This window comes from Neofelis nebulosa, chromosome 17 (genome assembly GCF_028018385.1).
Source record: "Neofelis nebulosa isolate mNeoNeb1 chromosome 17, mNeoNeb1.pri, whole genome shotgun sequence".
Taxonomy (NCBI): Eukaryota; Metazoa; Chordata; class Mammalia; order Carnivora; family Felidae; genus Neofelis; species Neofelis nebulosa.
Window position 1 is genome coordinate 295415 of NC_080798.1, and position 13017 is coordinate 308431.

Below are 13017 nucleotides of genomic sequence, written 5' to 3' on the forward strand. Positions count from 1 at the left end.
TCTGCTATCACTTCCCTTCCATCAAAACAACTTTTAGCCTGCTGGCAACACACTGTCTTAATTTTGCTTCATTTGAAAATGTTATTGGGGCGCCTGGGTGGCGCAGTCGGTTAAGCGTCCGACTTCAGCCAGGTCACGATCTCGCGGTCCGTGAGTTCGAGCCCCGCGTCGGGCTCTGGGCTGATGGCTCGGAGCCTGGAGCCTGTTTCCGATTCTGTGTCTCCCTCTCTCTCTCTGCCCCTCCCCCGTTCATGCTCTGTCTCTCTCTGTCCCAAAAAAAAAAAAAAAAAAAAAAAAAACGTTGAAAAAAAAAAGAAAATGTTATTTTGCTCTCCTTGACGTGTATTTTCATTGGATATAGAATTTTTGATTGACAGTTTTATTTTTTTTTTTCAGCACTTTAAAAATGTTGTTTCTTTGCCTTCTGGCTTTCATGATTTCTTACAAGAAACTCATTATCTTTTGCATCAATTTTTATGATGCAGTTTTTCACAGACTCTTTTCAAAAAATTTAAATTTCCGGGTGCCTGGGTGACTCAGTTAAGCGTCTGACTTCGGCTCAGGTCATGATCTCACAGTTCATGAGTTCGAGCCCCACATCAAGCTCTGTGCTGACAGCTCAGAGCCTGCTTCGGATTCTGTGTCTTCCTCTCTCTCTGCTACTCTTCTGCTCGTGCTGTCTCTCTGTCTCTCAAATAGACATTAAAAAATTAAAATTTTTTTTAATTTTAGTTTTCAGGAGTTCAATTGTGATGTATCCAGGCACGGGTTCGAGATTATGCTGTTTGGGTTCACTGTGCCTTCTGAACCTGTAAATTTATACCTTCTGGAAAGGCATAAATTTGGAACGTTTCCAGTCATTATTTCTTCAAAAATTCTTTCTTTCGGGGCGACTGGGTCACAGTCGGTTAAGCGTTCAACTCTTGATCTCAGCTCAGATCATGATCTCACAATTTGGGAGTTCAACCCCCACATTGGGCTCTGAGCTGATTGTGTGGAGTCTGCTTGGGATTCTGTCTCCCACTCTCTCTGACCCTCCTGTGTTCTCTCTCTCAAAGATTAATAAACTTAAAGAAAACATAGTGATCCTATGACCTTAAATTAATAATGCTTTTCTGTGTCAACATCTATTTTGTCTGAAATTAAGACAGCTTCATTGTCTTTCTTCAGATTCATGCCTGCCTTGTATATCCTTTTCTATTCCTTTAGCCTCAGCTTTCCCATGTCCTTGTTTTAGGTGTGTTTCTTCTAAAGAACATATGCCTGGATTTGAAAGAAATACAATGTTAGTATTTGTCTTACTTTGTTGATAAGTAGTGCTTATTGAAACTGCTGACATATTTGGATGTGCTTTCAAATCCCAGTGTGTCCAGTCCCTGTCAGCGTACACGTCAGGGCCACTCATGTTCTCCAACCCCATGTCCCTTACAGTGGGGATGGTGGTCCTGCCCTCAGTGTTGGGAGATGATGTACATAAATTATTTGGCAGACTGAACAACACATGTGGACGCTCAGTAAAGATTCCTTTTTTCTCCTGACCTCTTCCCCCTTTAGACAAACATAGGAAGACACAAATCTTATGACAAAGTGGGTGCTGGAGATGCTCAGAGCACCAGAGGTGGAGATTCTGCTCTTTAGTGCCAAACACCAGGAGAGTGAGGGCAGGAGGTGGAGACAGATGCTCCAAGTCAGAGCCAATGGCCAGGCCATGGGTTGGGTGCTGCACAAAGCAGGTCATCTTATTCCTGCTTTACAGATGGGCAGGTCACTGAGGTTCAGGGAAGTCACTTACCCGGGATCCCAAAAGCAGCCCTGAGGAGGAGTGCTGTTTGCAGCGTGACTTGGGCCTACATCTTTTCCACTTCCTGCGGGCTTGTTGGAGGCCTGTGTGACTGTTTAACCAGCAACGTGTATCTCTCATCTGAGCTTTTCCCTGTTCACATTCTCTGCGTCTCTCAGCCTTGGCTTCACTGTGTGGCAGTCTGCCTGTGGACAGGTGTATCTGGGACTCTCTCAGAGATACTGACACAAGATCTCTGTTTCCCTGGGTCTCAACCTTCCTGTTCTGAACCTCACTCCTTGGTTTCTGTGACTCTTTACTTGTGACACAGAGGGGACAAGTCCAAGACACAAGAAGAAACACAGGGAGATATGAGCAGTACACAACTGTATGGCAGGTCAAATGGTTAACATGCAATGGGATCATCAAAGAAAGAGAGGAAGATTGACAACCTGACAGTTAAGAATAGAGGCTGTGACATTCAGTTACAGACATGGACCCTGAAAGAGGGTCAGGGATACAGAACCGTGAGAGGCCAGACAGCACACTGACAGCATGCTGGCAACCACAGAGTCCATGACACCAGGGGGATTCTGGGGTGACAAAAAGGGCAGACTCAATATGGTAACATTTTATCGAGGCCACTGTATGCCAGGCTTGTCTGATGGGTGGGGCTCTGGGAAAATCAGATTGCTCTTGCCCTGCAGGGCCCAGGGCTGTTGGGGGAGACAACAATGTAGACATACATCAGGCCGACGCAGGGCGGAGCATGATGACTGCTTCCAGGAAGGCACCGGTCACAGTATATTCATTCAGAAGACACAGGTCAGAGCCTACTGAGTCCTGTGCTATGGGTACTGAGAATAAGACCCAGCCCCTGCTTTTGGAAGCTCTCAGTGTCTTTGGGAAACAGACTGCGAGCTCTGCAAGGAGTAAATAAACATGACAGGAAGTTGAGAAGTTAAGGAGGTGTTCTGGAAGCACAGAAGGCAAGTTGAAGTCAGCTCAGAGAGCTAGGGGAGGCTTTGTTAGGGAGGGCTATGTGAAACGCCAGGGAGGAAAGAGAAGAGGAGGTTTCCAGGCACAGTTACAGAGGCACGTAGGTGGGGAAAATATGGCTTCTTCAGGAACCACAAGTAGTTCCACGTGACTGGTGTGTGGAAGGTGGAGGGACTACGATAGACAAGGCTGGGGCCAGGTCACAAATGATCATAAATTGCAGGTGAAGGAGTTTGCCATTATTCCCACAGGGCAGTACTCTGAAACCATTTTCACATCACTGCACACACACAAAAATGACAATATTCACATGTACATATGAGGGTACCTGGAGAGCTTGTTCGGGGCTCAAAGTGAGTTATGTCTTGGCATACTTATAAACCATTCAGGAAGGTTTGCCGTAGAAGGTACACTGAAGAGCTTTCCACCATGGAGTGACACAATCAGGTTTGGGTTGTAGAAAGAGCCCCCTGGTGTGGAGAATCAAACAATGGGAGAGGTCGGGGGAGAGAATGAAGGCAAGAGACCCCAGATGGAATCCAGATGAGAGGTGATGAGGGCTCACAGAAAGTGACGAAGGTGGAGAAGATGATTAGAGGTGAGTTTTCAGTAAAACCAACAGGGCTGATGACTGATGGGATGTGGAAGGGGAGGGCAGGGAGAAATGGATGCTGGGCAAGCATCAGGCTGCACCCTCAATTAAGGGAGATTGTGAAACAGACAGAGGGCCCGGAGAAGGCCTCACATAAGAGGCAGCCTCACAGGTTGGCCTTAGAGTTAGACGTGAATAGGTGGAGTGAAACAATAGGCGTGAAGGCACGGAGGTGGGCGAGGGCCGGTACCCCTCCTGGGCTAAACAGGGGAGGAAAAGGCAAGAGCAGCCACATGGGAACATGAAGCTGGAGCCTTCCTGCCCAGAGCATCTTGGGACCACTGAGTCCCAAAAGAAACTTCACTTGCCCTGGCTCTGAAGACAAATCCAAGTCCTCACCTCAGCTGTCCTTTCTCTGAGATGGGCCTGAGTGGGGTATGGAGGGCAGCAGGATCCTTCTGGAAGCTTCTCCAGATGGTTTGAATAGCTTTGTGTTCATTAGGCGCCTCCATCTGGGTCTCCAAATGCAGAGTTGTTCCCAGACAGCCCCAGAGTCTGCCCTTTAGCACCTCATCATTTTGGGGTACTATCACCCACCCCATTCTTTGTTCTTTTGGAACTCAGGGTTTTTCTTAGATGTTGAGCCTCTGAGGGGAGGATACTGTGTCCCGAGAGTTTTCTTGGGTTACTGCAGTACTGTGATGTGGATCCTCAGGTGAACCATAAGGGCTGAGCTGCGGCTAAAGGCCTTTCCACAGTCGCTGCACTTGTACGGCTTCTCTCCTGTGTGGATTCTCTGGTGCTCAATGAGGGAGGAGCTCTGTGCAAAGGCCTTCGGACAAACCTTACACTGATACGGCTTCTCTCCAGAGTGGATTCTCAGGTGGCGGATCAGAGCTGAGCAGTCACTGAAGGCTCTTCCACAAGCGTCACACTTGTAGGGCTTCTCCCCGGTGTGGATGCGCTGGTGCTGAGTCAGGTGGGTGCTCTGGCTGAAGGCCTTCCCACACTCGTCACACTCATAGGGCCTCTCCCCTGTGTGCACCCGCTGGTGCTGGGTGAGATGGGTGCTGCGGCTGAAGGTTTTGCCACATTCCCTGCACTTGTAGGGTTTTTCTCCAGTGTGGATCCTCTGGTGCTGAGTTAGGTGGGTGACCCGGCTGAAGGCCTTCCCGCACTCTTTACACTCATGGGGCTTTGCCCCCGTGTGGATGACTTGGTGCTGGGCCAAGTGAGTGCTCCGGCTAAAGGCTTTCCCACACTCACTACAGGTGTAGGGTGTCTTCCGAAAATGGCTCTTCTGGTGTGCTTTGAGGGCGGAGGGGCTCTGGAATGTTTTCCCACATTCACCACACTTGGAAGACTTCCTCCTTGAGTATACGCATGGCGACTCCGTCCCATAACCATCCAATGGATCAAATTTCTCTTCTGGTGTCTTCTCTTGTGAGATGAAATTTGGCCACATGTTGGGACTATTCCCCAAGGCACCAGGTTCACAGCTGGTCTGGTCTGTGGGAACATCCTTGTGAGGCTCTGAAGTTTTCCTGCAATCCATCTCTTGGGGGACAGACTTTGTCCAGATTTCCCCTGAGAGTCCTGCCTGCCTCTCTGAGCTGCCTTCAGGTTCACAAGCATCACCAAAGGCAGGTCCCCGGGAACCACCTCCCGCGAGGGTTTCAGTGGCCCTACCCAGTGGCTCGGACTCTTCCAAATCATTCTGCTTGCAGCTTGACTCTGAGAGCTCAGCTCCTGGTTCCTGTCCTGAAACAACCCAAACCACAGTGTCAACACTATTTCCACACAGGGCTTTCCCCATTCTACCTGGGTTGTGGTCTTACTCTGTAAGGAGACAAATGGCCACTCCTGACATTTGGTCCCATTTCCAAAGTAAAGTTTCCCATTTGGTGTCCTGGATGACAAAGGGCATAGGGCTGTGTTCCCACACCATCAGAAACTGGATCACAGGTTCCAATCCTCCCCCACCCCCCACTCCTGAAACTCTCCATTCTTCAAGGCTGCTGATTTGGGCTCAAGTGTCAGAAGGAAAACCCTAAGATTGAACTGATCTGAAAGAATGAGAGTAAGTAAGCACACACAGGGGGTCGCCCTTGCCAAGTGCCTATGTACTTACTCCCCCTCGGGAGACCCCAGCTCTCAGTGCCTTAGCCCTGGACCTAAAAAGCCTACCGAGCATTTTCTGCAGGTGACAGTAAAGACTGGCTGAATGAGGAAAGCAATTCCAGATGCTGGCAACTGTGCAGTTTTCCACAGTAGAATCTACCTCGAGCCCCAAGTTGACAACCACTGCTGAGGGTGAGTGGGTGACAAGCCCGCCTGGCATCCCTAAGACCCTGGGAGGCCTGAGGCCCACTCTTTATAAACTGCTGTAAAGGTGGAGTGTGGTTGAAAGGTAGTTGGAGACTGGGTTGTGTATGAGGTCAGCCTGAACTGACCTTTGAATTGAACTGACCCTTGATAGGTGCATAAGGCACCGGGGCACACTTAATAGCATCACGTACTGGACAGATTCCAGGAAGAGATGGGAGCAGGCCGAATAATTGCTGCTCAAGTCCACAGTGGAGCCCCAGCCCTGCCACGAGCCAGCTCCAGAACGTTGGGCAATCCTGCCCTCGTCTGGACCTGTAAGAGAGAGCTACTATACTGCTCGCCTGCCAGGGCTGCTGGTCATCATTAGGCTCTCCAAGCACAGTGGGTAACTTCCATTGCCTCATTTCACTTTCAGTCTGCTCTCACAAGGACATACTGGAACACTGCATTTCAGACAAGGAAACTGAGACCCGGCTGAAGGAAGGTCTTGAGTACTCAACTGGTACAGGATCACACAGTTGGCTGGTGGTCAAATTGAAATTTCAGGTATAGATTTCAGACTTCTGGGGTGCCTGGGTGGCTTAGTCGGTTAAGAGTCCGGCTTCAACCCAGGTCGTGATCTCATGGTTCGTGAGTTCTAGCCCCATATCGCCTCAGGCTCTCTGCTATCAACGCAGAGCCAGCTCTGGATCTTCTTTCCCCTTCTCTCTCTCTGCCCCTTCCCTGCTCACGTGTTCTCTCTCTCTCTCTCTCTCAAAAATAATAAAAATTGAAAAAATTGAAAAAAAAAAGTTTTTAGATTTCAGATTTTGTCCTCTAGGCCCACAGATGTCCTCCTAGCTACCCAGCCTCCTCAGTCATATGCTTGGTCCCACATCCCTCTTCTTCCTCTATTCCAGCAACATTGCCCAACTGCTCTTCCCAGAATGTACCAGTCCGTACCACCGGGTCTTCACCCCCACCATTCCCTCTGCCTGGACTTCCACGTCATTCTCCTTATCTCAGTGCCATACTGCCGTTTCTCTGAAGACTTTCTTGACCCTTCAGGAGGATGTGGCCACTATCCCCTTTCCCTGTCCCTGTGACCTTTGCCTGGCAGAGCTGATGGGCCCAAGGGAAGGCACATGACCAACCTCTCCAGAAAGGTCTGTTTCTCGAGGAGCTAAACAATTATCCTAACAGCTACAGTTTCCACTGTGTTTAATCTGTACCAGACACTGTTAATGTGCTGCACAGGTGATGCTTCATTTACACCTCTCAATGACACCGAGGTAGGTATTATGAACTGCAATCGCCATTTTATTGACAGGGAAACTGAGGCACAGGAAAGTCACATGGCCAGGAGGAGGAGCTGTGGTTGAATCTACCAAGCCTTCATGATATTTCTGTTCTTTCTACTCACTGCATGCCTCCTCCCTAGAGCCTGGCATACACACACTATCTGCTATCATCAGGCAGGGCCAGGCCGGGCCCTTCCAGGAAGAGCCTTCACTCCCTGCTCTGGATTGCATCCGTTGGGACCTCCCTGGGCCGGGACATCTGTGTAGGTCCTCCAGAGCAAAGGTGCCCACTCTAGCCTAGGGCAGGTCTGACACACACAGATCCTGGAGGCCAGCAGAGGGACACATGGAGACACCTGGCATTTTTGTCATCCCCTCCCCTGCTATAGGCTTCCAGCCCCCTCATCTGGTACCAACAGCCTGGTTTTCCTTATTCACGTCAGTCCCTGAGATCTGGTCAGCCAAAAACAAGCACAAGACCCCAACCAGTTCAGTGGGACTCAGCCCAGGAACCTTTTACTGTTCTCCCCCTGGGGATTCTACATCGGTAAGACATAAGCCTGGGTTGCTGAGCCAACCATGTCTCCACTGAGGAGAGAAGCTACTTAAGAGTAAAGCTAATGTAGGAAAACCCAACTGAGAAACAGAACGAGAAAAAAAGAGTCCTGACGCCATCCACTGAGCTCCTGGATACAGCCAGGAGCTCCCTACTTTGCTGCAGTCAGTTTGAGCTCGGTTTTTGGACATTAGCAGTCAAAACAGATCTGCTTAGCACAGTGTGTGAGTTTGGGTGACGTACAAAGATGACAACAAGTGTGTGTGTGAACGACCCCAAACCCAAACCCTGCACTCCCACATTCCAGTCCAGGCTCTGCCCACAGTGTGCTGCAAACAGTCGCCTGTTGTTCCTTCTCACCTCTCTTGTCCAGTGACCGAGTCAGACCTTCTACCAGCATGGCAGCCTCCTCACCACTCTTGGGGAACTGGGCACCCACCCACGACTGGATCTTGGGTGGCAGCGCACCCAGGAACTGCTCCAGCACCAGCAACTCTAGCATCTGCTCCTTGGAATGTGCTTCAGGCTGCAGCCACTGGTGGCACAGTTCACGGAGCTGGGCCAGGGCCTCATGTGGGTTGGATGCCTCCTCATAGCAGAAGCGCCGGAAGCGAAGACGTGCAGCCTCAGGGTGGACAGTGTGGCCAGGGCTAGATTCCTGGACCTCAGAGAGGCTAGCCTCCTCATCCTCCACCTTCACACGTAGGAAACCATCCTGTTCCCAGGGCATGGGGCTCAGAGGGCTCTTGGGGATGGCCATCAAGCAGCAGCACTCCAGTGAGGCACAGAATGGCTGGAACGTTGGAACCGGGTCTGCAGGAATGTCAGAACTCTGTCATTATGTGGAACTTGGGGCTCTGCTCACATCTGTAGAGCAGGGCAGATGCAGGCTTGGGGCCTGTAAGAGTGACTCTCTCACAGAGACACAGATGTTCAAAATAATCAGATGCCTAAGCACCATGCTAAAAGTTTGCATATAGTAACTCATTTAAAACTCTAAACAAACTCAGGAGGTAAGAATTTCCTTTCCATTTTGTGGATATGAAAACAGATATAGAGGAGGAAAAGATTCACCCAAAGCTTCTCAGATACTGAACAGATTGGGAATTGCTGAGCTACAAACCCAGGCAGCCTGACCCCATGGCCAGTTTGCTTATGGTGTGCTCCTCCCACACAGAACCAGATCTCTCTATCTCACACACTCCCTAGGTAGCCACATGGTCATTCCTTCACTTTTCCCTTGCTAATTATTTTGGTTTCTGAGATGGATACTTAAAAATAAATGACTTTCCGCCTTCCTTTCTTTCCTCTTTTTTTTTAAATTTTATTTTTTATCTTTTAAAATTTACATCCAAGTTAGTTAGCATATTGTACAACAATGGTTTCAGGAGTAGATTCCTTAGTACCTCTTACCTATTTAGCCTATCCCCCCTCCCACAACCCCTCTAGTAACCCTCAGTTTGTTCTCCATATTTATGAGTCTCTTCTGTTTTGTCCCCTCCCTGATTTTATATTATTTTTGTTTCCCTTCCCTTATGTTCATCTGGTCCTCTTTTTTTTTTTTAATATTTATTTCTTAGAGAGAGAGAGAGAGAGCATGAGAGCGAGTGAGAGTGGGTACCGGAGGGGCAGAGAGAGAGGGAGAGAAAGAATCCCAAGCAGGCTCCACACTCAGCACGGGGCCTGATGTTGGGCTCGATATCACCACTGTGAGATCATGACCTGAGCCAAAATCAAGAGTTGGACACTTAACCAACTGAGCCACCCAGGCGCCCCTCCTCTTTTCTAATACATGTATTTAAGGCTGTAAATTTCCCTCTAAACACAGCTTTAGCTGCACATCTATAAGTTTAATGTTGCATCTTCATTATCATTTAATGAGTTCAAAATATTTTCTAATTTCTGTTGTGGTTTCTTCTTGACTCCTGGGCTATTTGGAAATCTGCTACTCATGGGGCACCTGGGCAGCTCAGTTGGTTGAGTGTCCAACTTCACCTCAGGTCATGATCTCACAGTTCGTGAGTTCAAGCCCTACATCAGGCTCTGTGCTGACAGCCGGAGCCTGGAGCCTGCTTTGGATTCTGTGTCTCCCTCTCTCTCTGCCCCTCCCCCACTCACATTCTGTCTCTCTTGAAAATAAACATTAAAAGTTTAAAAAAAAAAAAAAGAAATCTGCTACTCCATTTCCAAACAACTACGGTTGTCTAGTTGTCTTTTTATTATTGATTGCTAGATTAAGTTTGTTGTGCTCAGAAAATGTGCTTTTTTTTTTTTTTTAATTTTTTTTTCAACGTTTTTTATTTATTTTTGGGACAGAGAGAGACAGAGCATGAATGGGGGAGGGGCAGAGAGAGAGGGAGACACAGAATCGGAAACAGGCTCCAGGCTCCGAGCCATCAGCCCAGAGCCTGACGCGGGGCTCGAACTCACAGACCGCGAGATCGTGACCTGGCTGAAGTCGGACGCTTAACCGACTGCGCCACCCAGGCGCCCCTCAGAAAATGTGCTTTAGTCAACTTCAATCCTTTGAAATTTGCTGAAACTTGGTTTGTGACCCAGTGTATGGTTAACTTTGGTCAACATTCCACAAAAACTTAAATATCCACATAAACTTAAAAATAATGCAAAAGAAAAAAAAAAGTACCATCATACAATCCAGCAATTTCACTTCTGGGCATTTATCCAAACGAAAATGCAAACACTAACTTGAAAAGATATATTAACGCCTATATTCACTGCAGCATTATTTACAATAGCCAAGATATGGAAGCAACCTAACTGTCCATCAACAGATGAATGGATAAAGAAGATGTGGCACCCATACATACAATAAAATATTACTCAGCCATAATAAAGAACAAACAGCATGGATGGACCTTGAGGTTATTATGCCAAGTGAAATAAATTAGAGAAAGATAAATACCATATGATTTCAGCTATATGTGGATCTAAAAAGCAAAACAAATGGACATACAAATCAAAACTAGATTCACAAATACAGACTGATGGTTGCCAGAGGAGAAGGGGATTTGGGACTGGGTGAAATGGGTGAAAGGGATTAAGAGGTGCAAACTTCTAGTCATAAAATAAATAGGTCATCGTGATGTAACGTATAGCACATGGAAAATAGTAAAACTGTATTAACTTTGTATGGTAAGAGATGGTAAGTAGATTTATTATGGTGATCATTTTATACCATATATAAGTGTTGAATCACTATGTTGTACAGCTGAAACTAATATAATATTGTATGTTAACTATACTGGAATTTTAAAAATGCAAAGCCTTCCTGGATAAGTGATAAAAAATAAAGTAAACAACTTGATCAAAATTAAAACGTTTCAAGATTTGAAGGATATCATCAAGAAAGCAAAAAGGCAACCCACAAAATGGCACGAAATATTTTCAAATTAGGTATCTGATAAGGAATACGTATCTAAACAACTCCATGGTAAAAAGATAAATAATCCAGCTAAAGAATGGGCAAAGGTTGGGGCGCTTGGGTGGCTCAGTCAGTTACGCATCCGACTTCAGTTCAAGTCATGATCTCATGGTCTGTGGGTTCAAGCCCCGCATCCAGCTCTGTGCTGACAGCTCAGAGCCTGCAGCCCGCTTTGGAGTCTGTGTCTCTCTGCCCCTCCCCCACTCACGCTCTGTCTCCCAAAAATGAATAAACGTTAAAAAAAAATTAAGAGTGGGCAAAGGTTTTGACTAGACAGTTCTTCAAAGAAGATACACCAATGCCCTGTAGGCAACATGAAACGATGCTTGACATCATGACTACCAGAGAAATGCAAATCAAACCCACAGTGAGATACCGCTTTACACCTGCTAAGATGGCTAAAATGAAAAAGACAGATAACAAATGTTGGTTGGCACATGAGCCATGGTCTTGGGCACAGGGAGAAGCAAAGGTTAGTGAAACAAGACCCCAATCCTGCAACTTTTCAGCGGCAGGTGGCAACTTCTCACAAAACTGTGTTCTAGCCCCTAACTCCACCCTGAAGCTCGCTTGGGCTTCTTGTCTCCTTGCCCTTGCCGTTATCCCCGATCCCCATCTTCTCAGCCTTTGCCTCTATTATTCTTTTGTTCTAAAATCTCTTTGCACCTAATTTTTCCCGGTCCTCCAGACTGCACTTTATCTGCCGTCTTCTCCAAGAGTTGTAGGAGCACTTGAGAGCAAGCTGAGTATCCTTCTGAGTGCCCTGGGTCTCTCTTTTCCCCGCTCTGGCTAGAACCATATGTTGCCCCAGAGAGACTGAGCACATGGAGCCCACAGTGCCCAGAGCACGGCCTATGTCAAGTGCATAATAAACAGGTGCTGAGCAAATGGAGGGACCAGGAAAGGCCGAGCATGGTCACCCACAGATGTGGGGAGTCACTGTACAGGGGAGGAGGAGCAGCAATGGCAGGGATGACGATACATGCAGCAAGATTCCAAGCTCCCTTTGCTGCACCCCTGAAACTCCTGTTCTGGAAAATCTGAGACATATGGACCCATCCCCCAACGTGCTGACCTCACATCAGGTCAAGGTCCCCGATCCATGAGTGTTCAACCAACTGAGCACAGCGGTTCTTCCATTTCTCTGTCCTTGCGAGTCACCAACCTGGTAAGTGGCACCTACCTCAGAGGGCTGCTGTGAGGTTACCCAAGACGATCCGCGACAAACGTCCAGTACCGGCCTGGCACACTGCAGACACGGGGTGAACAACCAACCTGACACTCCACAGCCTCCTGCCAGACTCGGGCCCACGGCCGGTGCTGGGGAACATAGCCACAAAGCCGGCTGGGGACCGCGGTCAATTCCGGCTGCAGACAGGCGGAAGCGAAACTCTCCGTCGCATCCTTGGCAAACTCTGCAAATCACCCGCATCTCAGTACCCTGACAAAATCTTAGTCCCGCAGTGACAGGCGCACACCCTGCCTCAGGCACCGTGTCAGCCACCCAGGAGCACATTTCTGTGTCACTCACCAGTGGAATTCCCCCACAGTCACTCACAGTCCCTGACCACCGTCTCAGCCAGGGACGCTCTGCGTCCTGCCTGAAGTCACGCGGCCGGCCGCACCCCCGCGCTCTCCTCACATCACACGACACCCCCGCGAAAGCTCCCACCCCCGTCGCCGTCAGTCGCACCCCACGTCCGACGGTCACCCACTGCCACGCTGTCGGTAGGAAGCGCACACCCGCACGCGCCGACGCAGAAGCACAACCTCTCAGGCACACACACAGCCGGCCAGTCGGTCCCACGTGCGACCGGTGAGTTCTACACTCGGTCTGCGCGTCGGTCCCGCTCACTGCCCGTCAGTCGGTCCTCCAGGCGCGCCGCTCGCGGTCAGCACCTCAATCCCCGTCGGCGGGTCGGCCCCGCAACACCCGGCTCAGTTCGCCGCCAGCGCTGGCGCCTTCCCGGCCTGGGACGTTTCTTTCCGGCCACGACCCCCGCAGACCCCACCCAGGCCCACCCCACACGCGCGGCGGCC

The 13017-nt window shown here is 49.0% G+C and overlaps 1 protein-coding gene and 2 long non-coding RNA genes across 6 annotated transcripts; 2 read left to right on the forward strand and 1 right to left on the reverse strand.

The window, feature by feature from the left end:
- Positions 1 to 1268: 1268 nt before the first annotated feature.
- ZSCAN22 (zinc finger and SCAN domain containing 22) lies at positions 1269 to 13000 on the reverse strand. Of its 4 annotated transcripts, none has more exons than XM_058706611.1 (4): positions 12877 to 13000; positions 12161 to 12392; positions 7896 to 8348; positions 1269 to 5132 (listed from the first exon to the last, which is right to left on the reverse strand). In XM_058706611.1, the coding sequence occupies exons 3-4, from the start codon at positions 8293 to 8295 to the stop codon at positions 4057 to 4059; spliced, it is 1476 nt and encodes a 491-aa protein (XP_058562594.1). In that variant the 5' UTR covers positions 8296 to 8348; positions 12161 to 12392; positions 12877 to 13000; the 3' UTR covers positions 1269 to 4056. The 4 variants fall into 4 exon arrangements, with proteins under 4 accessions (XP_058562594.1, XP_058562596.1, XP_058562595.1 ...); XM_058706613.1 differs by having other exon boundaries at positions 12748 to 12980; XM_058706612.1 differs by having other exon boundaries at positions 12161 to 12883.
- Positions 5131 to 6448, forward strand: LOC131499007 (uncharacterized). The gene is made up of 2 exons (XR_009255704.1): positions 5131 to 5684; positions 5898 to 6448. It is a non-coding gene; the product is annotated as an uncharacterized LOC131499007 (long non-coding RNA).
- Positions 9659 to 10490, forward strand: LOC131499006 (uncharacterized). The gene is made up of 2 exons (XR_009255703.1): positions 9659 to 9777; positions 10023 to 10490. It is a non-coding gene; the product is annotated as an uncharacterized LOC131499006 (long non-coding RNA).
- Positions 13001 to 13017: the final 17 nt, after the last annotated feature.

Excerpts from the sequence above, each read along its gene's own strand:
- ZSCAN22 (XM_058706611.1), bottom strand. The coding sequence starts at position 8,295 with ATGGCCATCCCCAAGAGCCCTCTGAGCCCCATGCCCTGGGAACAGGAT. Across the intron at positions 5,133-7,895 it reads TCGGTCACTGGACAAGAGAG|GACAGGAACCAGGAGCTGAG; the intron begins GTGAGAAGGAAC and ends GGGTTGTTTCAG.